This window comes from Aotus nancymaae, unplaced genomic scaffold (genome assembly GCF_030222135.1).
Source record: "Aotus nancymaae isolate 86718 unplaced genomic scaffold, 86718_ANA_hifiasm-v0.15.2.pri h1tg000012l, whole genome shotgun sequence".
Lineage (NCBI taxonomy): Eukaryota > Metazoa > Chordata > Mammalia > Primates > Aotidae > Aotus > Aotus nancymaae.
Genome location: NW_026988423.1, coordinates 24,869,537 through 24,895,907, shown reverse-complemented (window position 1 = coordinate 24,895,907; position 26,371 = coordinate 24,869,537). Strand labels below are relative to the sequence as shown.

Here is a 26,371-nt window from a genome sequence, read left to right as displayed (position 1 = left end):
TCAAAGTTAGTTGCAGAGCTGCTTCTTTTGCCTGATGAAAAGGGCGTCTTGAAAGGTTTAAAGGTACGTTATCTAAATGAGCATACCTACATATATATATGAAAATATGCATATGTAATATATATATGTACATATATATATACATATATATATATTTTTTGAGACAAGTCTCACTCTGTCACCCAGGCTGGAGTGCAGTGGCACAATCTCAGCTCACTGCAACCTCCACCTCCTGGGTTCAAGTGATTCTCCTGCCTCAGCCTCCTGAGTAGCTGGGATTACAGGCACACGCCACCATGGCCTGGCTAATTTTTGAATTTTTAGTAGAGACAGGGTTTCACCATATTGGCCAGGCTGGTCTCCAACTCCTGACCTCATGATCCACCCGCCTCGGCCTCCCAAAGTGCTGGGATTACAGGCCTAAGCCACTGTGCTCGGCTATTTAAAGCAATAACTAGAATTGATCTCTTTGTCCACATCCTGTGTCACTGTCTCGCAGTAGGCAACACCTGGGGTGTGGCCCACAGACCTCACTTACACATCTCCATGCTGTTCTGCAGTTTACAAAGCACTTTTAAATGCATTTCTGTTGATTTTCAGAATACTTTCATGAGATTGAAAAGGCAGGTAATGTTATTCCTGCTTAAGGAAAACAAGATTCAAAAATAGTAAGAGATTTGTCCAAGGCACATGGCTGGCTAGCAAGAGAGCTGTGACTTGAACTCAAGTCATGTAAAATTCAGCATGCCTTTCAAATGCCTAGGATTTTCTCAGGAAGCCTTCCTAAATAAGTGGATTTTCAGTAACAGAAATCTATCTCTTGAAGCTCCAAAGCCTTTTATCTCAGTTTTGGATAGATATTTATTGGTTTCTTTTTGAACAGAGATCTTGCTGAAAGGTATCATATACATCCCTATTCTGCCTTAAAGCATACCTGAAAGATAATTTAGTCAATGACTCAGAGTCATAATTTCAAACTCCTTTTAAAAGCAACCATGCCCTCAGGGATACTGAAATGTTTGACTTCTGTTGGCCCATAGCGCTATACGGCCCCAGACTGCCCTTTTTTCTTGTTTTTTTTTTTGTTGTTGTTGTTGTTTGTTTTTGTTTTTCTTTGTTTGTTTGTTTTTTTGCAGCTCTGAGCTTTGCTTTTCCCAGTTTTTTTTTTTCTTCTTTTCTCACAATCAAGTTTATCTCTGCTTCTCTGGTATGCTTGCTTTCAGCAATCCTGTATCCCAGTTTTAATTTGCACTTCTATCTGCTAAGGGATAGAAAAACCAAATCATTAAGCTCAGAGCAACCATCTGTAAAGTAAAAGTTTAAGGCTCAGAGAAAGGGCCTGGCTTGAGGTCTCATTTGCTTCCTCCTTACTGTCAGCTGTCTAAATAGGGGAGGCTGCTGGCTCTCTGGATAAGTGAGGTAATACAGCACTGCCATGAAGCTCTCTTTAACACTGGACTTGGGCTTTGGTTTAATTTGTATTGACTATGTGCCTATCCTGTTACGCCTATTATCCTGAGACAGGTCTCTAGGCACAAGGGTTGGCTGAAACTACTCAATTGACAGTTTAAGATAAATTCCCTAAGGCTAGGGAGCAGCTACCAAATTTGTTAGCGAAAGCCTGAGTGGACTTGAGCTAAAGGACTCTATGAGTATATCTCAGTTTCCCTATGTATAAAAGGTTAATAATCTCTGATACATTCCCATGTCTCAAGGGTTAGGGCTGAATGTCCAGAAAACCTATTCCAGGGAGGGCTTTCCTTATGTCTGTCACTAAAATTATTGAAGACATGAGTTTTGCACACTTATTACCTGGGAGATCTATCTTGCTTACTATGGCCTGTGCAGCATGGTGCATAATGTTCATCACTTAGTAAGTGCTTATTAAACACATGTGGTACTCATGCATAAATACGTTAGACAGTCCTCGAATATAGGAAAGTGAGTCTCAGAGAAGTCAATGATTTCCCAAAGACCATATAGCTAAGAAGTGACAGAGCTTGAATCTAGGTCTGACCAAATCCCCCAAATCAACCCTCTTTCCACTGTATCATGTGACTTAAAAAGTCCAGCCAAACTAGGCTGGTTTCCTTACATATCAGTTTTTAGAATGGGGGATCAGACAGATACTGTCATTGAAATCTTTATATATGCATTTATGTACTGTCCTGGAGGTCAAGATGAGGTCATATGGGCTGAGATAGGGTTGATTAACGATGGGTCACTGTCATCTAGGAGGGACATCTCCAGTGGCATGCCACAGGACCCCGTTTGTGGTCCAGTGTGGCTAGGAATCTTATCAGTAACATGGATGGCGATGTAGTATGTATATTTATTACATCTCTGCATGAGGAGCAGGGCCAGCTAACACTCTGCACAGACATCAAGATTAAAACAAAACAAAAACAAACCAAAAAAACAAAAGCTCAAACATATGGCAGGAAGGGAAGCAATTTATAAGATAAAACATAGGAAGAAATGTAAAAATCCTTTACTTAGAAATATGAAAATTAACTGCACAAGTTGAGACAACAATTTATATGAAAAAGGACTTGAGACACATTAACTGACTCAAAGAACACGTAAGTTGACAGTGTGACATAGTTATCTTTTAAAAATCCCATAGGATGGGTGGTACTAACAGAAGTAGAGTATCCGAATGGAGGGAGTTTCTCATACTAGACTGCATCGTCCCATGAGGGCAGGCCTCATTACTGCCTTATTTGCAGCTGGCGCAAGTAGAAATCAGGGCAAGAGAAAGGCATAGTACCTGCTCAGTAAAAACATGTCAAATGGGTAAATGGATGGCTGGATGAACAAATGGTTGCACCATGCTCTGGCCTGCCTGGATCTCATCTGAGCATCGAGCGTCATGCCGTACTCTTACGGATCTCATACTTAAAGGGAGTGATTGGCAGACCAAAGCACATGCATGTAAAGGCAACAAGGCACAAAGCAGTTCAAGGAGCTCATTGCAGCAGTGTAAAATAAAGTATCGGAAGCATCCTCATATCCATGGACTGGGGAATGGAAAAGTAAGATTATGTTAAAACAATAGAAAAAGCCAGGTGCGGTGGCTCATGCCTGTAATCCCAGCCCTTTGGGAGGCCAAGGCAGGTGGATCACTTGAGATCAGGAGTTCAAGACTAGCCTGGCCAACATGGTGAAGCCCCATCTCTATTAAAAAAAATACAAAAATTAGCTGGGCATGGTGGTGGGTGCCTGTAATCCCAGCTACTAGGGAGGCTGAGACAAGAGAATTGCTTGAACCCTGGGGGTGGAGGTTGCAGTGAGCTGAGATAGCACCACTGCACTCCAGCCTGAGTGACAGAGCAAGAAAAAAAAAAAAAAACAGAAAAACCCTAAAACAATAGAATATTATGTGGTCATTAACAAAAAGCATATAACTCTTGTACTACCATGAAGCAATCTATAAATATTATTTTACATTTTTAAAAGAAAGTCACTAAAGAATACATGCAGTATACTTTATACATATGTTTGTAGGCATTTTTTAGACTCCACAAAATTTATACATTTCCATTTGTAATATATATCCAGAGAAAAAGTCTTCTAGACATATATACACTACCCTGATAAAAGGAGTTACCTCTGGAAGAGGACTGAGAGTGAACAGGTATTAAAAAAAAAAATCTTCCTTTTTATCTCTATTCTGAAATTTTTTATAACAAGAAAGTATTCGTGTATTAAGTACATAACTGCTTTAAGGAAGGCAATCGGCAGCATGACTATGGAGCCGTTTACAGATCTGGGATATTTACACAGAAAGGGGATGATTTCAGGATGATAACTCTTCTCAAATATTGAAGGGCTGCCATGTGATCAGGACAGACCCAGGCCCTGAGACAGAGGCGGGCAGAGTGACCAAGAGAGATGATGGCGCCTACCATTTCAACCCGTTCAGCCCTGGAGCAGGCTGGTAGCAAGTCTGAAAACCCAGGATGAGTTTTGGCAGAGACACAGGACCACGGGCCATCTGACAGGGGAGTCGGCAGAATTTGTATACAAGGCATAGGCTGTGCTGGAATCACTGTTTCTTAGACTTTTGAGGCTCACAATTAGTAAACATTTTTTTGAGAGTCAGATACAGTTGTTTCATTTTGCTAAATAAGAATATTAAAGTAACCAACATCATCACTCTGAGCTTCCTTTATTTTTTATTTTTTTTTAGACGGAGTTTCGCTCTTGTTACCCAGGCTGGAGTGCAATGGCGCGATCTCAGCTCACCGCAACCTCCGCCTCCTGGGTTCAGGCAATTCTCCTGCCTCAGCCTCCTGAGTAGCTGGGATTACAGGCACGTGCCACCATGCCCAGTTAATTTTTTTGTATTTTTAGTAGAGACGGGGTTTCACCATGTTGACCAGGATGGTCTCGATCTCTTGACCTCGTGATCCACCCGCCTCGGCCTCCCAAAGTGCTGGGATTACAGGCGTGAGCCACCGCGCCCAGCCCTTCTGACCTTCATTTCATTACATGAACTAAATATTTTAACACCAAAAATGCAAAATATTGAATGATAAAAATGGAATATATTTAGTTCTATACAACAGCACTCCTTTTCTCCTTTTTAAATTTCACCTCAGAGGGTGAAAACTGAGTCATAAGATGTTATATTATGAATAAACGTGTCAACACACAGGATTAAACGGAGGAAGGCAGACTTGTACCAGAGTAGCGGGGCTCTGAGGATGCGGCTGACAACAGGGGACGGACGGCCCCAAGGACCCATCAGCCCCAAGAGTCTGTGAGTCTCAGACTTACCCCAGGTCTAGAGGCTCAACCCAAATTTATCTCCACAGTTTATGAAAAATAATGTCACAGTGATGCCAAGTGTCACTAGATGTCCCCAGCCAAACTGTTTCCATTCAAATGGCCAGGAGAGGGCAGCCCCAGGATGGATGGCCCTGTTACTTCCCAAGCAGCATTTATTAAGAGCCCTGTTCTGGCTTGGGATAGTTAGCTGACCTAATCACCAACCTCAAACTGGGTTGGTCAGAGTCCTGCACACACTCTGGGTCCCTAGAGGCTAGGTACTAGCACCCAACAACCACCGAGCCAACACTGAGATGCCTCTGTAAACAGCTCCCGGGCCCAGCCGGCAAGTGGTGGAGTTGGGCAATATTTACCAGAGCTGACTGGATGGAGCCCACTCCACACTCTATTTGCATAAAGCCAACAAATTCACCTTCCTGGGAAAAGGGGGCAGGTTTTGTGGATCACTGGCTGCAACAGGGAGCAAAGCAGCCGGAAGAGCAAAGGAGATGGGCATTCGCGGCTCCCAGGAAGCAGGGTGATAGGCAGGTGGAGAGATTCAGCCCAATAATCCAACCGTAATTTATTTACTTACTTACTTAATTAATTAATTTATTTATTTTTGAGATGGAGTCTTGCTCTTGTCACCCAGGCTGGAGCGCAGTGGTGAGATCTCAGCTCACTGCAATCTCTGCCTCCCAGGTTCAAGTGGTTCTCCTGCCTTAGCCTCCCAAGTAGCTGAGATTATAGGTGTGTGCCACCATGCCCCATTAACTTTTTTGTACTTTTAGTAGAGATGGGGTTTTGCCATGTTCGCCAGGCTCGTCTCAAACTCCTGACCTCAAGTGATCCGCTCGCCTCCACGCATTTACTTAGTACACACTGAATGCGCCAGAACTGAACAGTGCCAGGCACTGTTCTACCATATTTCCCAAATATTCCACTGCCTGGTGGGGAGGCGTGTGCACATGGGCGCACGCGCGCGCGCACACACACACACACACACACACACACACACGAAGCCCATTAAGGCACACAGGTGGAGGTAGTGGTGGTAGAGGGCCAGTTGGAGAATGAGGCATTTGAATTGATTTTGGAAAGATGAACAGGAACCTGAGAGAGAGAGGGGAAGTGGGGAGAAGGGAGGGGGCATTGGCAGGCTAGTGTCAGGGCTCCTATAAACCAGAATCAAGACACCTACTTCTCTGTTCCTCTCTGCTTTTGGGAGCCTCTGTCATTCCAGGCAGGATTCTCATTGCTTCCAGGTGGTACTTGGAAGCCCTTAGGATCCAGGGAAGGAGGGGAACTAGAGGCCTCTTATGCACTTGGACTCCCCACATCCTCAGAGGCCTGCCTGAGCAGGATAGGGCAGCCCACTGGGTCACTGATGGGTTGCTGCATCCTGGAAAAAGTCACAAATCTCAGATACTGCTGCTCCCTACCTTGCTTTATGCCAGAAAAGCACCTGTCCCTCCCGGGCCACGTGGGCAAGGGCAGCCTCTACAGGGTCCGGGGAGTGCCCTACTAGCTAGAAAGCTGCCTTCTTCTTGCGCTCACAGGCCGACCTTACGGGAGGCACCAAATCCTCAGAAAGAAAGTTGGTTCTGGTTCATGTCGGACACCCAGGGAGGGACTCCTTGCCTTCAGGCAACTTCACTGCTTCCCTTTCCAAGACAGAGTGGTTAGCCTTCTCTGGCTTGGCAGCTCTCGCCTTAGAGTCCAAGTTCAGCTTGATCACTCTTCTCAGCCACACTTGCAAAAGTCCCAGTCCAGAGCTAGGAGCACAGCTCTCCACCACTGGCCTCTGCAGGAACCCATGTTTACTCCCAGTGACGGGGTATCCAAATCTTTCTAAGCTCAGTTTACCAGCTACATAAGTGGCTTGCAAAACCTACTTCCAAGCCCTCAGATGAAACCATCCACAGTGATGGCCTAGGTTAAGTTTTTAAAAATGTCTTGTTAGAATCACACACTGTGAGATGTCATCAAGGGGGAAAAAAGAAACATAAAAGTCCTAATATAGAATATAGAATATAATCTATGATATAGAATATATAATATAGAATATCATCCACAGGCTTGATTTCGCTTTAAGCAAAACCCATAGATGATATTTGGCTCTAACTGACCATAAACAAATGCATTCTTTGTTCTCTGAAAAGATTCAGTCTCATATTTCTTTTCTTTTTTTTTTTTTTTGAGACAGAGTCTGTCACCAGGCTAGAGTGCAGTGGTGTGATCTTGGCTCAATGCAACCTCTGCCTCTTGTGTTCAAGTGATTCTCATGACTTAGCCTCCAGAATAGCTGGGATTGCAGGTGCACGCCACCATGCCTGGCTAATTTTCGTATTTTTAGTAGAGACAGGGTTTCGCCATGTTGGCCAGCCTGGTCTTGAACTCCTAGCCTCAAGTGATCCACCTGCCTCAGTCTCCCAAAGTGCTGGGATTATAGGGGTGAGCCACTGCACTATTTCTTTAAATGCAGGTTCTCTGGTGAAGGAAAACAATATTTCATTTACAAAACCTGATTTGTATACAACACTTCAAAAAGCACCCTGCTAGGTACAGTGAGGCATGCCTTGTTTGCCTGGTCCGGACTGAGTCTTGCATGACTTTCTTATGACTGCTCTAGCACAGGTACACAGAAACAGCACCTGAGCCCCAGGGCGGCCTCCAAAGTCACTTGAGGGCCAGACTAGGGGGAAGGAAGTTTGAGGTGGAAAAAGCTTATTTTTAGCCAAGGCAGTGACTCTCTGGTTGGTTACCAGAGCTGCAGGCACAGCCCTCTCTGACTTGGGGGCAAAGAGAAAACCAGAGCCAACCCCCTCCCTGCAGGCACACACAGGCAAACACTGCCTCCTCCCTGGACCCTTCTCACGCACAGGCCCAGGGAGGCGGCTTCTTGAAGGGCCAGGGAACCCTCTTTGGGTGGGAACTCTTCTTCACCCCACCCTTTACCTGGCAACCCTCCCTGAGCCTGCAGATACTATCTCTACCATCCCAGCTGGCAAGTCCCAGCCAGGAGAAGTCTGCAGGAGTTGGTATGAGTGACAGGGCTTTGGAAACATGGAAAAGTACTGGACACATGTCAAGTGAGGAGCTCTGGGTAACATTAGGTCATGTTTCATTTGCAGGAGTTCTCTCTCTCTCTCTCTCTCTCTCTCTCTCTCTCTGTCTCTGTCCTCTTTCTCTCAAAAGCAGTTGGGTATGGTAGAAAGTCAGACAGGCCTCTTAAATCTGAGCTCCACCTTGAGCAAGTTACTTAACCTCTCTGAGCTATAGTTTCCCCAGCTGTATAATGGGAAGAATAATGCTTACCTCACCAGGCTGTTGTAAGGATTAATTAGGTAATCTCAAATAAGATATCACCTATGTAAATTGCCTGGCACAGCACATCAACTTTGGTTTGAATCCTGGCTCTAAGCAAGTTACTTGACCTCTCCTAGCCTCAGTTTCTTCATCTTTAAAATGGAAATATAAAATCTACTGCTCTGGGTGGCTATAAGGTTTAAATGAGATACTGCATGTAAAGCAATCAGCCCAGTTCCTGTTATAAACTAAAGGCTCAGTAAATGGTATTAACTTGCCCTGTTATTGTTTGGGGCTAAATCCAGCTTCCCTTTCCTCAACCTTCTACCTCCTTCGTTCTCACTGTTCTCCACCCGACACCTGAGCCAAGAGGAACATTCCATCTCTGCTACCCATCCAGAAGGCAGGCACAGCTCATGCCACTGTGGAGCTGGAACCAGCTAGGCCCAAACCCCATGCCACAGAGGGCTTTTTGGTGGTGTTTGGGGCTGTCTGGTAAACCAGCAAGTACTAGGCACAGGCTTCTGGAGTACCCAGACAGCTGTTCCTGTTCCTCTGTGCTGTTCACTATCCGGCTCGCCGCAGAGATTGGTCCACCCAGTACTGGGGCTGCTGCCCAGGCTACAAACAGGAAACAGTTGACACCTGAGCCTCAGGCCAAAGCACTAAGCAAGGCTGGCAAAAGAGGACAAATTCCCACCTCTCCAAAAACAAACACGTTTACCAACTGCTTCCCGCCCACACTTGCGGAGGGCAGCGAGGCTGAGACTGAGAGATGATGGATTCCAGAAAAAACTTACCTTTCTAGTAGCATCTGCAGCCCTCTAACCTGGTGCAAGCCCAGCTAAGTAACCACACAGGGAGAAGGGCGGTAGAGAAAATGATGGGTTCTTATTCACCAGAAAACAATAAGAGCTAATGTTTATTGGTGGATTATTATATGCCAGACATTATTCTAAGTACTTTATAGATCTCACTATTAATTCTTACACCATCCCTAGGAAATAGATACTCTTACTGTTCTCATCTTCACACGAGGAATCAGAGGCACAGAGGAGTTGACCAATATGGGCAACGTGACCCAACCACCACATCACTTGGCCTCCTCCTGAGACAAGCAGGCAGTGGGATGAGGAGAACCACAGAGCCGGGAGTCTGGCAAGCCGGCTTTAAATACAGACTTCCCTGTGAACAGTGTTATGATGGGAAAATTCCTCAACCACCCAGTGCCTCAGTTTCCCCAACTATGGAATAGGAATGACCCACTACTTCACAGGGTTGCTATAAATATTAAACAAAAGAATGTATATAAACTCTCTTATGTCAGTGCCTGGCACACAGAGTTCAAGAAATACTTGATTATTATATTATCTTGACTACAATGGGGACATCGCTTTGGAGATGGGAGTTATTTAATTATTATTATTATTATTATACTTTAAGTCCTGGGAAACATACACAGAAGGTGCAGTTTTGACAGATAGGTGGTATACATGTGCCATGGTGGTTTGCTGCACCCATCAGCCCGTCATCTACATTAGGTATTTCTCCTAATGCTATCCCTCCCCTAGCCCCCCACCCCCAACAGGCCCCAGTGTGTGATGTCCTGGAGTTATTTAATCTTGCCAATTATCTCCTGCCTGAAAATTGTGCTCCACACCCACCTAATCACTCAATCAGCCCAGCTCATTCCCCATGGGGGTGGTGCTGATTTACACACCCCTTGCTCTGACATTTTTAGGAATTTTTCAGACCCATCTCCCTCACTGCATAGACATCAAGTAAGTTCTCTGAGGGCAGAGGCTGTGTGCGTTCTTTCTGGGGTTACCTCTTCCTGCTGCAGGGAAGGCCTCCACTTTCCACTGCCTTGTATTTCTATGTGGAAGGTCTCCAGACAGTCATACCTGGCTCTCTGTCTCCCGGTAAGAGAAACAACTTATGCCCTTGGTGGGTCAAGGTCAGTTGTTCTCACTAGGGATGACAGCTACCATGGGAGATGTTTTCTGAAATCTGGTTTCTCTGGCTGTCTTAATAATTGGGAGGCTTGGCTTGCATTTATTGGGCAGAAGGCAGGTATTCTAGACATCTTGCACTACAGAAGACAGTATCAAACAAACACTTATTTGTATCCCATACAGCTTTTTTTTTTTTTTTTTTTTTTTTTGTTTTGAGACAGAGTTTCGCTCTTGATACCCAGGCTGGAGTGCAATGGCGCGATCTCGGCTCACCGCAACCTCCGCCTCCCGGGTTCAGGCAATTCTCCTGCCTCAGCCTCCTGAGTAGCTGGGATTACAGGCACGCGCCACCGTGCCCAGCTAATTTTTTGTATTAGTAGAGACGGGGTTTCACCATGTTGACCAGGATGGTCTCGATCTCTTGACCTCTTGACCTCGTGATCCACCCGCCTCGGCCTCCCAAAGTGCTGGGATTACAGGCTTGAGCCACCATGCCCGGCCCCATACAGCTTTTTATATGACTTTCAACCGCCCCACTGGACATCTGTGTCGGTGAATAGCCTGCCTATAATCATATAAGTCCAAAACCCAATTCTATTTTTTATATAAACACGAAGTATCTTTTGCACACTCTTAATATGCGTTTTACCCAGGGATGCCATTTTCTGTGTTAATAGAGGAACAATTCGATTTGGTTGGAGCTTTACCAAGAGTTGTTGAACATTCTGAAAGATCGTGGCTTTTGAGCGGCCAGGATAGCATACCAATATCAGCCTGTATTTGTGTCTGTCACATTCATAGAGGCATGAGCGTCCTACTGTCTCATTAAACCTCTTAGGGGAGTGTGTCTAAGGATATACTTGCTGAAATACACATTGTTTTATTATTAAATACTTTGCTTTTTCCTTTTTATTCAAATTAGACTATATTACTGATACATATATATATGTGTGTGTATAAATACATTTTATTTTTTGAGACGGAGTCTCACTGTTGCCCAGCCTAGAGTGCAGTGGCGTGATCTCAGCTCACTGCAAGCTCCATCTCTTGGATTCAAGCGATTCTTGTGCCTCAGCCTCCTGAGTAGCTGGGACTACAGGCATGAGCCACCATGCCTGGCTAATTTTTTTGTATTTTTAGTAGAGATGGGGTTTTACCATGTTGGCCAGGCTGGTCTCAAACTCCTGACCTTAGGTGACCCACCTGCCTCAGCCTCCCAAAGTGCTAGGATTACAGGCATGAGCCACCGTGCCTGGCCTATGTTTTCTATAAATTTCACTCTAGGATACTAAAGGAGTATTACAGGAGCCTCATTACAAGAGACACTGGGTCTGATAAAACTGAGAACATCAGGTTTAGAAGGAAGTGGGGGTTGTGGCTTGGCCCCATGTGGGCCTTCTGTTCGGATCTGCCTGTTGACTAGGAGGGTGCTTTTCTATTTTTTTTTTTTTTTTAGATGGAGTCCATCTCTGTTGCCCAGGCTAGAGTGCAGTGGCATGATCTTGGCTTACTGCAACCTTGCTTCCTGGGTTCAAGTGATTCTCCTGCCTCAGCCTTCTGAGTAGCTGGGATTACAGGTGTGCACCACCATGCCCGGCTAATTTCTTTTTGCATTTTTAGTAGAGAAGAGGTTTCACCATGTTGGCCAAGCTGGTCTCAAACTCATGGCCTCAGGTGAAACACCTGCCTGGGCCTCCCAAAGTGCTGGGATTACAGGCGTAAGCCACTGCACCCAGTCAGGAGTGTGCTTTTAGATGTGTTTTCCGCCAGTTCTATCTGTGCCTGGTGGCTGTGTTTAATTCTGCAGTGAGGTCTTCTAAGACCCATGTGGCCAAGAATCGAAACCATATCTCCAACACAGCTCCATCTGTCAGGCTCCTGAATCTACAGTTCTGCTTTGATATTTTGGAAGGGAGAGAGAGGGAATTATAAACTGACCCTGAAAACCCAGCTGTACTGCTTATGGTTAAGCAAAATGTGGCTTGTTGGCTCCTCATCCTCTTCTCTTTCTTAGCCTGCCCCGCCCTGCCCCACCCTGCCCCACCCCACCACCCCCGAATCCTGGGTCCACTAGGAAGTACAGGACTGGAAGCTGGATGCTGGAGCAGAAGCAAGCGATCCTCAGGGGAACAAGGGTCTTTCAGTCCTCAGTTCTCATCCTCCCAGGGAGGTCTCGGAGCCTCCCTCCTGCATATTGCAGCCACTACCCGGAGGCTCTATTCTCCTGGCATGGCTTTCTTAGGCCCTCTGAACCAGCCCCACCAACATGAGCTTAGCGCAGTGGCTTCCCTCGCCTCTGCGGCAGATGCTACATCTGCCCCGCTGGGCTGGGAGCTCCTGTGGGCAGGGACCGCGGTGTACTCTTCTCCATCTTCCCAATAGTCAGCTAAGAGCAGGTTGGTGGAACTGAACAATCCAACATGGTCTATTCATTCCCTCCCTTGGTCTTTCAGGCTCAGTGGCTTTGGTGTCTGCTGTCCTGAGGCTGCTTCTGGGGCCCGAGGCTTACTCTACCATCACTGCAGACCCTCCATGGCCAGCTCTAGGGCCTGGCACTGCTGCCCCTGCATCTCCCTCACTGGCCTCCCTGGAGAAGCCTCTCCATCATGCTGGGTCCTCAGAGACCTTTCCTTAACTGAATCTTGTTGATTTTAGAGAAGATGCCCCATCGAACCAATTAATTACAAAAAGTCAATTTGTACTAGGAGCTGCCAGAGAACCATGGTAGTTGCTCTGTCACATTCAACAAAACAATGATGGAAAATCCCAGTTGGTTTAAAACTAAATGCTACACTGGGGCACACCAGGGCAATGCTTCAGGACCAGCTGGCACAGGTGTCCAGAAACAGGCATGGGAGAGCCATGTATTGGTGCAGGTGAGCTTAGAACTCTGCCAAGCACGGGCTGAGAGGAAACCCCAGGCCACTGATGCTCAGCTCATGGGGCAGGAAATGTGAGGACAAGGACAGCTGCCTACTTGCTTCAGAATCTCTTCTGGCCTCACAGGACTTTTGGGAGGTCTACAAGCAACACGATGCTCAACAGCATACACAAAACACTGTCCGGATCTGCCTGGTAGAAACCCATGGCCCTGGATGATGAGGGTTCCAGAAGTTACCAGAGCAGAGCAGGTGTGAGGCCACCCAGGTATGCACTTGTCATTTTGGAACCCCCAAGCTCCTTTAATCCAAACTTAACTCCCAGTGTTCTTCTGAAGTTAGCTGTTGGCCCAAAGAGCAGGAAACGGAATGGAGGGACTCCAGGCGAGGACAGCTGTGCCCTGGGCTCCTGAACGCACTGCCAGGGCACTCAGACCTCCTTTCCTCCCAGAAGGGCCCTCTTCCTGCTCTAGGCCAAACCGTCTGGGGTCTTCCTACTGCCACCACCACGCCCCTCTTTCCTTTCTCCTGCACTGCATCTCCTAGCTTTCCCAGGCTATACTCACTCAAGCCCCCTTTTCCACAAAAGCCTTCACTTCACACTGCCTCCATCTTAAGCCAACACCTTCATCTCTTCATCAAACTGTTCCTCGAATGGGAATTCTACAAGCCAAGTCTCCATCATTGCCTTAACTCCTACCCACCCCTCAGCTGCAGCAACCTTGATATCCACGCACACTGTGGACCAGACAGACACCACGCTGCAGCCATCCCCATTCGCCTTACTGGCAAGTCCCCGGCCAGCTTTTAGGCTTCAGACTCTACTGTATTGCTCTGCATGCTCTGATGCTGTTGGCTCTCCCCACCTTCCTGAACATCTCTCCTTTGTGAGCGTGGCTCCCCTCCTGTCCCTTTGACCTTCCTTCCTAGTTTCATCTATAGATATCCACTTCTCAGCCTGCTTCTTAAGTGCCCTTCTCTAGGTCTGTCCTTGGTCCTCTTCCCACTCCGCCATCCTCCCCAGGAAACCCCATTCCCTCTCATCACTTCATGTGATATAATTCAGTGGCAACTCCCCAATACGCGTCTTCAGTCCTGCCTGTCTCCTGGGCTCCAGATCCAAATTTCTCACCATGCGAGAGAGAAATGAGCACCCACCCGGAGCTCATTCTCTGCCCTTCCTTCTCCTCCCATCATCTGGACAAGTTTGCTCCACCTCCTGTCTTCTTGATGGTGAGTCGTGGTCCCACCAATGTTCAGCATCTCAAACTAGAATTCTCAGCCATGTTTGACTTCTCCCTCTTCTTTGCTGTCTATGTCCAATCTGTTGCCAAAATCTTCCTGATCTTATCTCAGAATTATCTCTTACAGCTGAGTCTCTCTGTGCCTACTGAAATAGTAGTAATAGTACCAAATATGCAGTGTATATGTTCAAGATACTTGTCTAAGAGGTGCACACACATCACTTGACCCTCACAACAACCCTGTGAGACAGATATCATTATTCTCCCCACTTTACAGAGGACATTGAGGCACATGGAGACTGGAGAACTTGTTCAAGGTCACGTGGTCAGGTAGTGCTAGAGCCAGGATTCACACCCAGGCAGCTAGACTCTGGGTTTGTGTGCATAACTTTCCTTCTTTTTTGAAACAGAGTCTCACTCTGTTGCCCAGACTGTAGTGCGTGGCATGATCTCAGCTCACTGCAACCTCCACCTCCTGGGTTCAAGCAATTCTCCCTGCCTCAACCTCCCGAGTAGCTGGGATTACAGGCCTCCACCACCACACCCAGCTAATTTTTGTATTTTTTAGTAGAGATGGGGTTTCACCATGTTGGCCAGGCTGGTCTTAAACTCCTGACCTCAAGCGATCTGCCTGCCTAGGCCTCCCTGAGTGCAGGGATTACAGGTGTGAGCCACCGCGCCTGGCCTGTGCGCGTCACTTTCTTGCTGTGTCTCCATCCTTCGCATTTCTGGCTACAGCAGCATTCCACTGGGCCTCTCTTGCATCAGTTCATCACTCATCCTCCCTTGCCTTCTCACCCACACTCCCCTCCAATGCTCTTCCAGTAAACGAAACTAGTCATGCTGCAGAACACCTAGTGGCTCCTTACTGCCCGGAGAACAAGCCCCAGACTTCTTTGCTAGGCATTCGACATTTTCATAGCCTGGCCTAACCGACCAAGGGAGACAACTGACTATGTCCCAGGCCTGGAATATTCTTGCCAACCCTCTCTGCTAGTCAAAGCTCTAGTCTTCCCTTGCCACCCACTTCAGACACCATCTCCTCTGTAATATCCTTAGGCAGTATCCTGGAGCTTAGCATTCTCATGTCTCTCACAGAATTTGCTATGCATCGTTGCAATTTATCTTCTTACAATGAACATCCCTCTATCTAGCACTTCAAAATGGCTGCATAGTCAAAGGTTGAATGGATGGCCCCAGATCCAGCTTGTTGGGTCCCTCTGTTTCAGCCTCTAGATTTCGAATGCTTCTTTTCACAGGCTCACACATGATCATAAAGGCTGGAAAAATTTTATGTGACATTTCCCTTCACCCTGTACAGCTGAAAGGTGACATTCTTCCTCATTTCTTTCCAATGGAAAAATAAAAAAATAAAATGAAAGTAAAGTGGAAGTCAGAGTCCAACTAACGAGCCAAAATATGGCAAGAGACAAGCAATGATGCCATGACGTATGGACTGTGCGGGGCCTTAGACAACATCTCAGCCAAGCTTCTCCACTGTATTCGTCAGGAAACAGAACCCCAGGAAGAAGAGGTTTGTATAAGGCAGAAACTAGTGAGGGACAGACAGCACTGGAACCCAGAACTTCTGAGTCCTGAGTCCCTATCCAGGGCCTTAGCCTGTTGCCTCTCAAGTCTGTCTTGTCTGTCCTGGGGATGGAGGATTAGCCTTGCTGGGTCCCTTGACCATCCCACACTAATCCCCCAAACAGACTCAGGCTGCCTTCCTGGGACCAGGAAGTGAACAGGCTCAGAGTGGAAACTTCCCGGTGAGTCAGCGTTCCTTGCTCATGCAACTTCAGGACTGCAGTTTACCCAGAATCTGGCTGCACCAATTGGCCTGGGGCCTTGCAACAGGCGCTTCACCCAGGGCAGCGGCTCTTCCTCTGCTCTCTGTGTCTGTAACCCCTTGTCTGTGTCAGATGCAGAGGCTGCTCCTACACAACCATTCTTTCTTCCCCTCCCCACGCCCTCTACCTCCCATTTTCTCCCAGTTAGTCATGGTGAGGTCACACTCAGTCTCTGGCTCCCAGGCCTCTCCCCAGTGATGGAGTGTAGACACAGGGAGCATCAAGGCCTCCTGGGAAAAATGGGCTCTGGAGTCAAAGAGATGTGGGTTCAAATCCTGGCTCAGCCAGTCAGCCAATTGTGTGACCTTCATCAGGTTATTTAATCTCTCAAATCTCTCTCTGAAAAAGGTGGGGCTGCCTGGGAGGCAGTTTCCTCACTTGTGAAATGAGGATTGTATCACCCACCTCACTGATTTAGAGTAAGAATTAAAAGAGATAGAGTGCCAGGAGCACCTTTCCCAGAGCCTGGAGGTCAGCAGGTTTTAGTTTGCTTCCCTTGCTGTGGGGTGTGAGGGTGTGACCCTCAAGCAGGGGCCTGGGAAGTCCTGTGTGCCCACCTGCTGTCCTGCAGGTCAGCTGGTGTGAGTGTGAGCAGAGGAGAGCTCCAGCCTGAGTGTATAAATGAACGTGACTGGGCAGAGTATCTCTTCCTCCAAAATTCCCCCCACCCTCTTTAAAGGAAAGATCTGTCATGTCTGTTCTTGTCAGTGATGAGAATCCAAACCCCTCCCACAAGGACAACCCACCTCACAAGGCTCATCCAAGGCAAACAAACTCCAGCAAGGCCCACTCCCGGCAGCAGCCACACGGTGGAGAGGGGAAACCACACCCTAAAGATGTTCCAAGGGTCAGGGGCCTCCCTGCATGCCGCCCAGGGTCAGAGGGGCTGCCCTCGTCCTTCTTTCCAGCACAAGTGTGTCTCAAGCTTCAGCCAAATCACAAGGGCAGCCAAGCCCACGGGGCCACCTCCCAGTGAGGCTGGCCTTGCCTTGTCTTGGTGTGGGAGAGGCTCCTCCCCATGCATCTCGTCCAAGGGCCTGGGGCCAGGAGAGGTGGGCCCTGGGCTGGGGAATCCTGAGTCCTCAGGGCAGAAAGCACAGGGCTCAGGCCACATCCCAACCTGTTTAGGATCAGGATCACATAATCCTTGGGAATCTCCTCCATTTTCCTGCCCTTGAAGCAAACCTAGCCAAACTATCTCTGAGATAAGAACCTGTCTCACATTTAAAGGCTTTGAGTGAGAGGCTGACTCTACAGTCTCCCTCCCTTGGTAGTTGTTCCAGTGTTTGATAAACTGCATTGGCTGGAAATCCTTCCTCTCCGTAGCTAACTTAGCTCTCTCTTTAATTGAAGCCTATCTCTGTTTTATGTCTCAGGTGTAAAGGGAGGGTAGTTGGCTTTCATTTGTTAGCAAACGCCCAGCTTTCCTGATGAATGACACTGCAGAATTTGCCTGTCTAAAAGTTGTCGGCTTAGGACTCAACATTATCCTTCTCTCTGACTGTAAAGGATGTACCCAGAATTAACAGCCTTTTAGGAAATGTTAATAGTGACTTCAGGCCAGGCACTGTGGCTCACACCTATAATCCCAGCACTTTGGCAGGCTGAGGAGGGAGGATTGCTTGAGCCCAGGAGTTTAAGACCAGCCTGGGCAAGGTGGTAAAACCCCATCTCTACAAACAATACAGAAAATTAGCCGGGCATGGTGGTGCATGCCTGTGATCTCAGCTACTTGGGAGGCTGGGGTGGGAGGATCACTTGAGCCCCAGAGGTCAAGGCTGCAGTGAGCTGTGATTGCATTCTACCCTGGGCAACAGAGCGATACCCTGTCTTAAAAACAAAACAAAACAAAACAGTGACTTCAAATCATTCTGTAGATAAAGGAGGAGAAGAACCTATGTCTGCCTTTGATCTCCAGCTCCCATCCTAGACTTCTATCTAGATCTGGACTCAGGATATCAGAATCCAGGGGAGGAATCCAGGGGAGGAACCCCTTTCCCTTCCTTCTTGCTATCTCCCTTTCCATGTCACTCTTCTCTAAAAATTCCTACTCATCCTTCAGAGATAGACTCAGATATCACCTCCTCCATGAAGCCTGCTCTGAGTTCCTGGGAAGAATGAACTGTTCCCATTTCTATTTGATTTTATGCTTTTTACATACCTCTGGTAAAACGTAAATGAGATTGTATTATAATTATTCACTTAAGAGTCAAGCTCTCCCTCTCCCTCTCTCTATAGACATTCTACCCTGTCCTCATACTAGGCTTTGAACTCCTTCAAGGCAGAGACCACGTTCTAATTTTGTGTTCCCATACCTGGCATAGCGCAAGTACTCCCCACTGCCAAATTTATGGAATAAATTAATTTTTCAGTTAAGAAAACTCAGACCAAAAATATTAATGAACTCGATTAAGGTTATACAGCTAGTTAGTGGCAGAAATGGAACCGAAACCCAGGCTTTCTACTCTGTGTTTAATTCTTACCCCTCTGCCTTACTCTAGGACTTCCATGATTGCTCCCTGCTTGGCTCCCGCTTAGCCTTTCTCCTCCCAGCAAACCCTCCCACTCCCACCATCTGCTTCTGACATCACAGCCTGCCCTACCTCCCACCCTGCCATCGTCCCATCAGCCTCCAACCTCAAGGGGCAAGTCCTCTCCCTCAGCTTCCCCCTTCTCTTTACACATCCACACCCGTCTGTCCTGCAGTCTTTCTAACAGCACCCAGAACCCTCTCTAACTAAGTCTAACCTCATTCAACTTGGTTTCCTTGCAAGGCACCAAGTACATGTCTATGTTGCCCCCTGGCCTGGTTACCTGCTCTTTTTTGAGCTCTTTCTCTCTGTTACCCATTATGTTCCCTTTTTTATTTTTTTAAGACAGAGTCTCACTCTGTCACCCAGGCTGGAGTGCACTGGTGCGGTCTCAGCTCACTGCAACCTCTGCCTCCCGGGTTGAAGTGATTCTCCCACCTCAGCCTCCTGAGTAGCTGGGATTACAGGCGCACGCCACCATGCCTGGCTAATTTTTGTATTTTTAGTAGAGACAGGGTTTTACCATGTTGATCAGGCTGGTCTCGAACTCCTGACCTTGTGATTCGCCTGCCTCAGCCTCCCAAACTGCTGGGATTATAGGAGTGAAAACCGTGCCTGGCCACTTCTTTCTTTAAATCAGGAATTCTCTGTGGCAACCCAGGCACCTTATCCTTTCTGGCTCCATAAATTCCTCTGCACACAGTCAGTTCATGCATACATCCACTCACCCAAGAGGCAATTCGGGCAAGGCAGGAAAAGAGCTGTTATCTTAGATTTCTGGACCACATCTGGCACAAAGTTCACCCCTAAACAGGTGCTCCATTTGTCAGCCCTTTTTTGAGAGGATACTGAAGAGACCCCACCATTGGCTCATGGGTTGGGGTGGGAGGTTGGGCTCAGGGTCCTTTGATCCTGAAAGCTTGGAGTTTATGAATAAACACCCCCAAACTATACTTAATCTTGTCTTCCTCCATACCAGACAGTATAGGTGATGCCCCAAATTTATAGAATAAACGTTTCTTTCTGACCCAAGTTCTTACCTGCCTGTTGAAATCTAGGCCATTTCGATCATTTCCTAGAAGAGATAAAAATATATGTATATATTAGTTGGTAGCAGGTTTGGAAGAGGCTGAAGTTTAGGAAAAAACCAGGATGTTGAGAAGCGTGTGGCTGTACTTCGCAGAAGAGCACCTGCTTCCCCTGTGGCTGGGATCCTCCTTCTTGACCTGTTTCCTGGAAATCTCTTTGGAAAGTCTCCTCCAGGGAGGTAATCATCAGGTAAAGGGTCACCTTGGAGGGGAGGCTGACTTATCTGAGGTCACACAGCAAATCAGAGTCTGTGGGGAGGACAGCTGGCTATGCCGAGTGGAGAGCTCGCTCCACTGCATGCTTCTGTGCCTGGGCTTCCCTTCAGATGGCAGCTGCTACATCCCTCCAGGGACCAAGGGACCAAGAAGAGACCAGCATGGATCCCAAAGGACTCCTTAGGACAAGAAGTCATGCCACTAGCCCAGCCCTCCAAGGGAGATGACACCTAAAGCGTGTCAGCTAGACAGCTGTCTGTTTTTTTCTTTTCTTTTTTTTTTGAGACGAAGTCTTGCTCTGTCTCCAGGCTGGAGTGCAGTGGCGCAATCTCGGCTCACTGCAACCTCCGCTTCCTGGGTTCAAGCGATTCTTCCGCCTCAGCCTCCCGAGTAGCTGGGACCATAGGCATGTGCCACCACGCCCGGCTAATTTTTTTGTATTTTTAGTAGAGATGGGGTTTCACCATGTTGGCCAGGATGGTCTCAATCTCTTGACCTCATGATCCGCCTGCCTCGCCCTCCTAAAGTGCTGGGATTACAGGCGTGAGCCACCACACCCAGCCCCACTGTCTGTTTTTTTCTTACCTTCAACTTTTGCCATAAATCTTGGGTTGAAAAAGTAAATATGTGCTTAATAGAAATGTCTTTCCATGGCTGGGCATGGTAGCTCACACCTGTAATGTAGCTCACACCACTTTGGGAGGCCAAGGCAGGAGGATCACTTGAGCTCAGAAGTTCAAGCCAGCCAGGGCAACAGAGAGATCCCCACTGCTACTAAAAAAACAAGCATGGTGGCACATGCCTGTAGTTCCAGCTACTCAGGAGGTTGAGGCAGGAGGATCACTTGAGCACAGAGGTAGAGGCTGCAGCGAGCTCTGATTGTGCCACTGTACTCTAGCCTGGGCAACAGAGTGAGACTCTGTCTCAAAAAAAGAAAAGAAGAAGAAGAAAAGCAATGCTTTTTCACTCAGAAAAAGTCTAAAGTAGTGGAAAATCACTCTACTGAGAGGAAACCATAATTAATATTTCTGTATATTTTATTTATTTATTTATTTTGAGACAAGGTCTTACTCTGTCACCCAGGCTGGAGTGCAGTGGTGCCATCCCAGCTCACTGCAACCTCTGCTTCCTGGTTTCAAGTGATTCTCCCTCAGCCTCCCTAGTAGCTGGGATTACAGGCACCCACCACCACACCTGGCTAAGTATTTTGTATTTTTAGTAGAGATGGGGTTTCACCATGTTGGCCAGGCTGGTCTTGGAACTCCCGACCTCAGGTGATCCACCTGCCTCGGCCTCCCAAAGTGCTAGGATTGTATGCTTGAGCCACTATGCCCAGCCTACGCTCTTTTTTATAATTTTTTTTCATGAATATATACCACTCTGTATAGATTTTTACCCCACTTTTTCCAGTGAGCATCATAAATAATTCTCCTATGCTATTGAGGAACATCATAAATGCTTCTATACTTATAAATATTATTTTTAATTGCTACATAATATTCCATTATATGGATATACCATGATTTGCTTAAACACATACCTATTGTTAGAGGGTTGTTTTCACTCTTTGCTATAATAAAACTTCCTATTCACATAGCTCTCCAGGACCAGAGCTGCCACACAACCTTCCTTTGGGCCCCCTGTATTATTGGCTCTATAACAGCAAGGAAAATAATTATTTATTAAATACAGTATACTCAGAGCCCAGCACTGTGCAGCATATGCATATATACATGTACATATATATATATATATACGTATATATGTATGTATATTAGGAGCTCAAAATATATTGGTTGAATGAATGAGGAAACACATTCAGAACTCAAGATAGCTTTGGAATGAAGTCCAGATTCCTTGGCACAACGTGGAATTCCCCACATGTCCTGTGTCCTGCCTACCTTTTCTGCTCTTATGCTGCTCACAATCCTACCTTACCTTCTCTCCCAGGCACCCTGAGCTCCAGCCACACAAAGTACTCACTCGTGTCCTAAGACACCACACGCTCACGTTACCATGCCTCCGTGCACTGCTCCCCTGCATGAAGTCAGTCCCTCTCCCCTCTGGAATCCGGGAGACCTCTCTGCTGGCTGTGTGGCATTCATTGTGTCACTCCCTCTTTGTCCGTATGTTTCCCTCTCCTGCTAGTCTATGAATTCCTTGAGAGCTGGATATGACACCAATTTTTTGTGTCCTCAATGGCCACAAAATGACCGCACTTCCTAAGAGGGATCAGAAGCTCAAGAAACACCTGAAAGACGAATGAGTGGGGTCTAAGATAATTTCCTTTTCCTCGGCTGTGTCCTAAACAACCATGGGCAAGTGTAGCCCTTTACTGGGTGGTCATGAGGTCATGAGGCATCTCTGAGAGCAGGTGGGCCGGCAAAGTGGGAGCAGAGGATGAAGAGCGATGGGGTCCTGAGCAAGAGGAAGAGGTGAGATGCAAAATGATCTCTGAGCAAAGTCTGGCTTTCAGATCAGCTATGATGATACATACGATCTGCTAGGGGAGCTAAAGACAGGAAGGACCCACAGCCACAGTAGTTGTGTTGCAAGGGGTAGATGAAGGTAAATTTGCTTTTATCTTAAAAAAAAATCCCTTTGTGACATTGTGATGTTGTAACATTGGGTTAATAAAGAGTAATGGTCAAAGACTTGACAAAAGAACAAATTCATTAATTCAACAAGTATTTACTAAGCACAGTCTATGTGCAGGGTACTATTCCAAGCACTGGGGATACAATATTGAAGAGGATGGAAGTTGCTGGCCTCATGGAGCTTCTTTTCTAGTTGAGAAGACATAAAAGAACTAAGCAAACAGAAATGCACTGAATGGCAGGATTAGAGTGCAGGGGCCAGCCAGGGCCTCCTGGGAGACTGGCCCCTGGTGCTCCAGGAGAGCAGAGAGTAGTGCACGGCTCAGCCCTTGTCACTCAGGTAAGAGAGCTCTCAGGAGACATGACCTCCCTCATGGCTCCTAGCCCACGTGTCTAGGTGTAGACATAGGTATATGGCTCACAGCACAGTAAGCAGGTAGAGAGTATCTAAGGCTGATCAGAAACAGGATGACCTGGGAAGGCCACTCAACGCCACTCAAGGAGGTGACATTTTCTCTGAACAAAGTGAGGACCCAGTCTTTCGAAGGCCTGGGGAAAGATCACTTCAGATGGAAAGACTGGCTCCTGAGGCAAGAACAGGCTTGCACGCTGAGGGACAGTAATGAAGTCAGTATGGCCGGAGAAAATAGTGATGGGGAGTTGGTGTGGGATCCACCAGTTGGGTCATGATGAAGACTGCAATTTTCAATCCAAGGAAGATGGGTTGATCTGAGGGTCCTGAGCAAAGGAGTAACACGATCTGACTTAAGTCTTTAAACTTGCAGGGGTAAGAGAGGAGGAAGGGAGAACAACTGGGAGACTGCTGCGATGGCCCGAGTGAGAGGGCAGCAGGCTGGACAGGATGGTGGCAGTGGATGTATTGAGCGGGGCCAGGAGGCACTTGACTGGAAAGCTGACAGGCCTGGCTGATGTGGGGATGTGGAGGGCAGGGAGAAGAAAGGAATCAAGGATGATTCCTAGGGTTTGGGCTTCTTCGATGTAGTGGTACCACACTACGATGGGGTGACTTGGGGAGGAACTCGAGAGTTATGCTTGGGACATGCAAGGTTTGAGATGCCAATTAGATATCCTGGAAGAGGTGGGAAAGTGAGTTTGACTCAGGAGAGGTGTTCGGTCAGGAGGTAGCCATTGGGTAGCCCTCAGCTTGTGGGTGGTTCCTAAAGCCACAGGACCCAGTGAGGTCACAAAGGAACTGAGCCCAGATGAGGAAGAAAAAGGGGTCAAAGATGGATAATGAGGAGGCACCAGCCAAAGAGGCTGAGGAAGAGTGGGCAGTCAAGTCGAAGGAAGACAGGGCACGTCTGCTGCCCTGGAGGGTAAGAGGGGAGGGGCTTTCAGGAGGAGGAGCCAATATGTATTTGAATGATACCTAGAAAGTAAGAAAAAAAGCATTGTATAACAGTTTGACTTGGAGAAGGTCATCAGGTTTGTAGACAATCAAAAAATGTCTTCCCTTTTGATTTCTGTGAATGCCATTATGATGTTGTTTGTGAGACCTACAACACGAAAAAAGTGTGTACGCACAATTAAGAGATGAATTTGAAAACTCACCAACACAATCAAACATTTCTGTTGCCCTGAAGTTTTGCCGTGGCCTCCTTCTCAAGAGGCCTTTCACCCTGAGGATGCACCTGCTTCACTTGGAGGATGATGATGGAGCTTCCCCTTCTCATCAAATTCATTCTTAACTGCAGCAGTGTCTCTAATTTTCCTTGTTCCCAAGCAAACTGAATGGCAGGATTAGAGTGCAGGGGCCAGCCAGGGCCTCCCGGGAGACTGGCCCCTGGTGCTCCAGGAGGGCACACAGTAGCGCATGGCTCAGTCCTTGGAGCGCAGGTAAGAGAGCTGTTGGGAGACATGGCCTCCCTCACGGCTCCTAGCCCATGTGTCTAGGTGGAGACATAGGGACATAGTCAATGGAGCATTAGGTTCATATCTGGTGATGCTGTTGATTCTCCCTGCAGATCTGGCTGAAGAGGAACCAACACAGCCCTCACTTTACTGCCAGGCTTGTTCTGGATTTCCTTCTGTGGTCACTGGACTTGTTCCACAGAGCAGCTCTCCCCACCCAGCATACAGGAAGGCCTTGGAGGTGGTACCTGGGGACTGCAGACTGTGATTTAGATCATGGGGGCTCTGCCGTGGCCCCAGTGATCCAGATTAAGGCAATTGGCCAGTCATTCCTGGAATGCTAAAATTCATTAATCTTTGAAACAGCAGTAGGTACTCCTCTTTCCCAGAGAAAGGGAGGGATTCAATGCTTATATTGTGTTAAATACTGGTCCATGATCACCAGACACTTTTCGAATCCTGTAAGATACTGTGTGGAAGAGCAGCAGGGTATATTTAGAAAGAGTCCTGGACCGGAAGTCAGAGGACTGGGGTTCAAGCCCAAGCTCTATCACCACCAAGCTATGTGAACTTGGTCAAAGCAGGTACCTCCTGGTGCCTCAGTGGTATAATAAGGTCCTGATTCTTGTTGCATTCCCTTTCCAGGAATACAGTGAGAAGTGAGTGAGGTAAGCTGAAAGCTAGGCTTTTAAACTGCAGAGCTGGGTTCCAGACACCCTAGACCACTCTCCCAAAAGGTGGAGCCTGATCTTGTGTTAAGGACTTTGCCTATGGTGCTCCCTCTGAAATGCCCTTCTCTCTTCCTCTTCTACCTAGAAAATATTCATCCTTCAAGACCTAATTCAAATGTCACATTCTCCAAGAAGTTTATTCAGAGCGAAACAAAGGATTTCCTCCTCTGTGTTTCTGCACCATTCATTCATTCATTCATTCATTGACAGGGTCTGTCTCACTCTGTTGTCCAGGCTGGAGTGCAGTGGTGTGATCTCAGGTTACTGAAACCTCCGCCTCCTGGGCTCAAGCAATCCTCCTACCTCAGCCTCCAGACCATCTGGGACTACGGCCATGTAGAACTATGCTCAGCTAATTTTTTACTTTATTTTTTTGTGGAGATGAGGTCTTATTATATTACCCAGGCTGGTCTTGAACTCCGGGCCTCAAGTGATCCTCCTGTCTTAGCCTCCCAAAGTTCTGGGATTACAGGCATGAGCCACTGCACCAGCTCATATCCCTTATAACACATACCATGCTTTTTAGAGTCAGTGGCTTATGTGTCTGTTTCCCTCATGAGATTATGAACTCTCAGAGGCCAGGGTTATTATATCTTGCTCATCTTTGTGCCCCAAGTGTCTAAAACAGTGTCTGACACATAGTAGGTACTGAAGGACCATGTATTTAATGGATCCAAATCACTGAGAAACTGTGACATAAACTAACCTCTTAAGACCCAAGAAACCACAGGGATCTGCATTCACAGCAACCTGAACATGTTCTATTTCCAAGCCCTGGCTCCGTCTTTGGAAGATGGCTGCCACTGCAGAAAAACCAGAACAGGACAGAACACATATGGCCAGCAGCATTGTTTTCAGAGTCCAACACCAAAGTCTAACCACGGAGGGGAAAACACCTTCCTGAGGTCACACATAGCCTCAGAGAACCTGAACCAGGACAACGGCTCAGATTTCTCAACTATCAAACTCACACTGTTCTTTCAATAAATCCAATGCATTGAGTGACGCAGAAAAAACAACTGAGTATGGTTTTCCACTTTCACCAACAGCTTAGGCTAACGAAGAGGACAGATGCAGATCAAGTCTGGAAGTGATTCAGAGCAGAGAGCAGAAAGCAATACATAAAAGTAGACCACAGAATCAGAATTAGGAAATATTTGGTAGCCTGTAACAGGAGACCTAAACCAACGAATAAATACGAAGTCCCACATTAGGGCTAAAAAAGTGAACTATATAAAATCAAAGTTAGGGGAGGTGAATCTGTACATTCAGAAATGGTTAAGATCGTAAATTTTATGTTATGCATTTTTTTTAACTATGATAGAA

General features: G+C 47.0%; 1 protein-coding gene across 1 annotated transcript in view; it reads right to left on the bottom strand.

Moving 5' to 3' along the window:
• POU2F3 (POU class 2 homeobox 3) overlaps nt 1-26,371 on the bottom strand; it is an 82,054-nt gene that overhangs the window by 31,786 nt on the left and 23,897 nt on the right. The window contains exon 3 of the mRNA XM_012470630.2: nt 19,582-19,616. Within this exon, the coding sequence (XP_012326053.1) occupies nt 19,582-19,616 (35 nt within the window). The remainder of the gene's footprint in view (nt 1-19,581; nt 19,617-26,371) is intronic.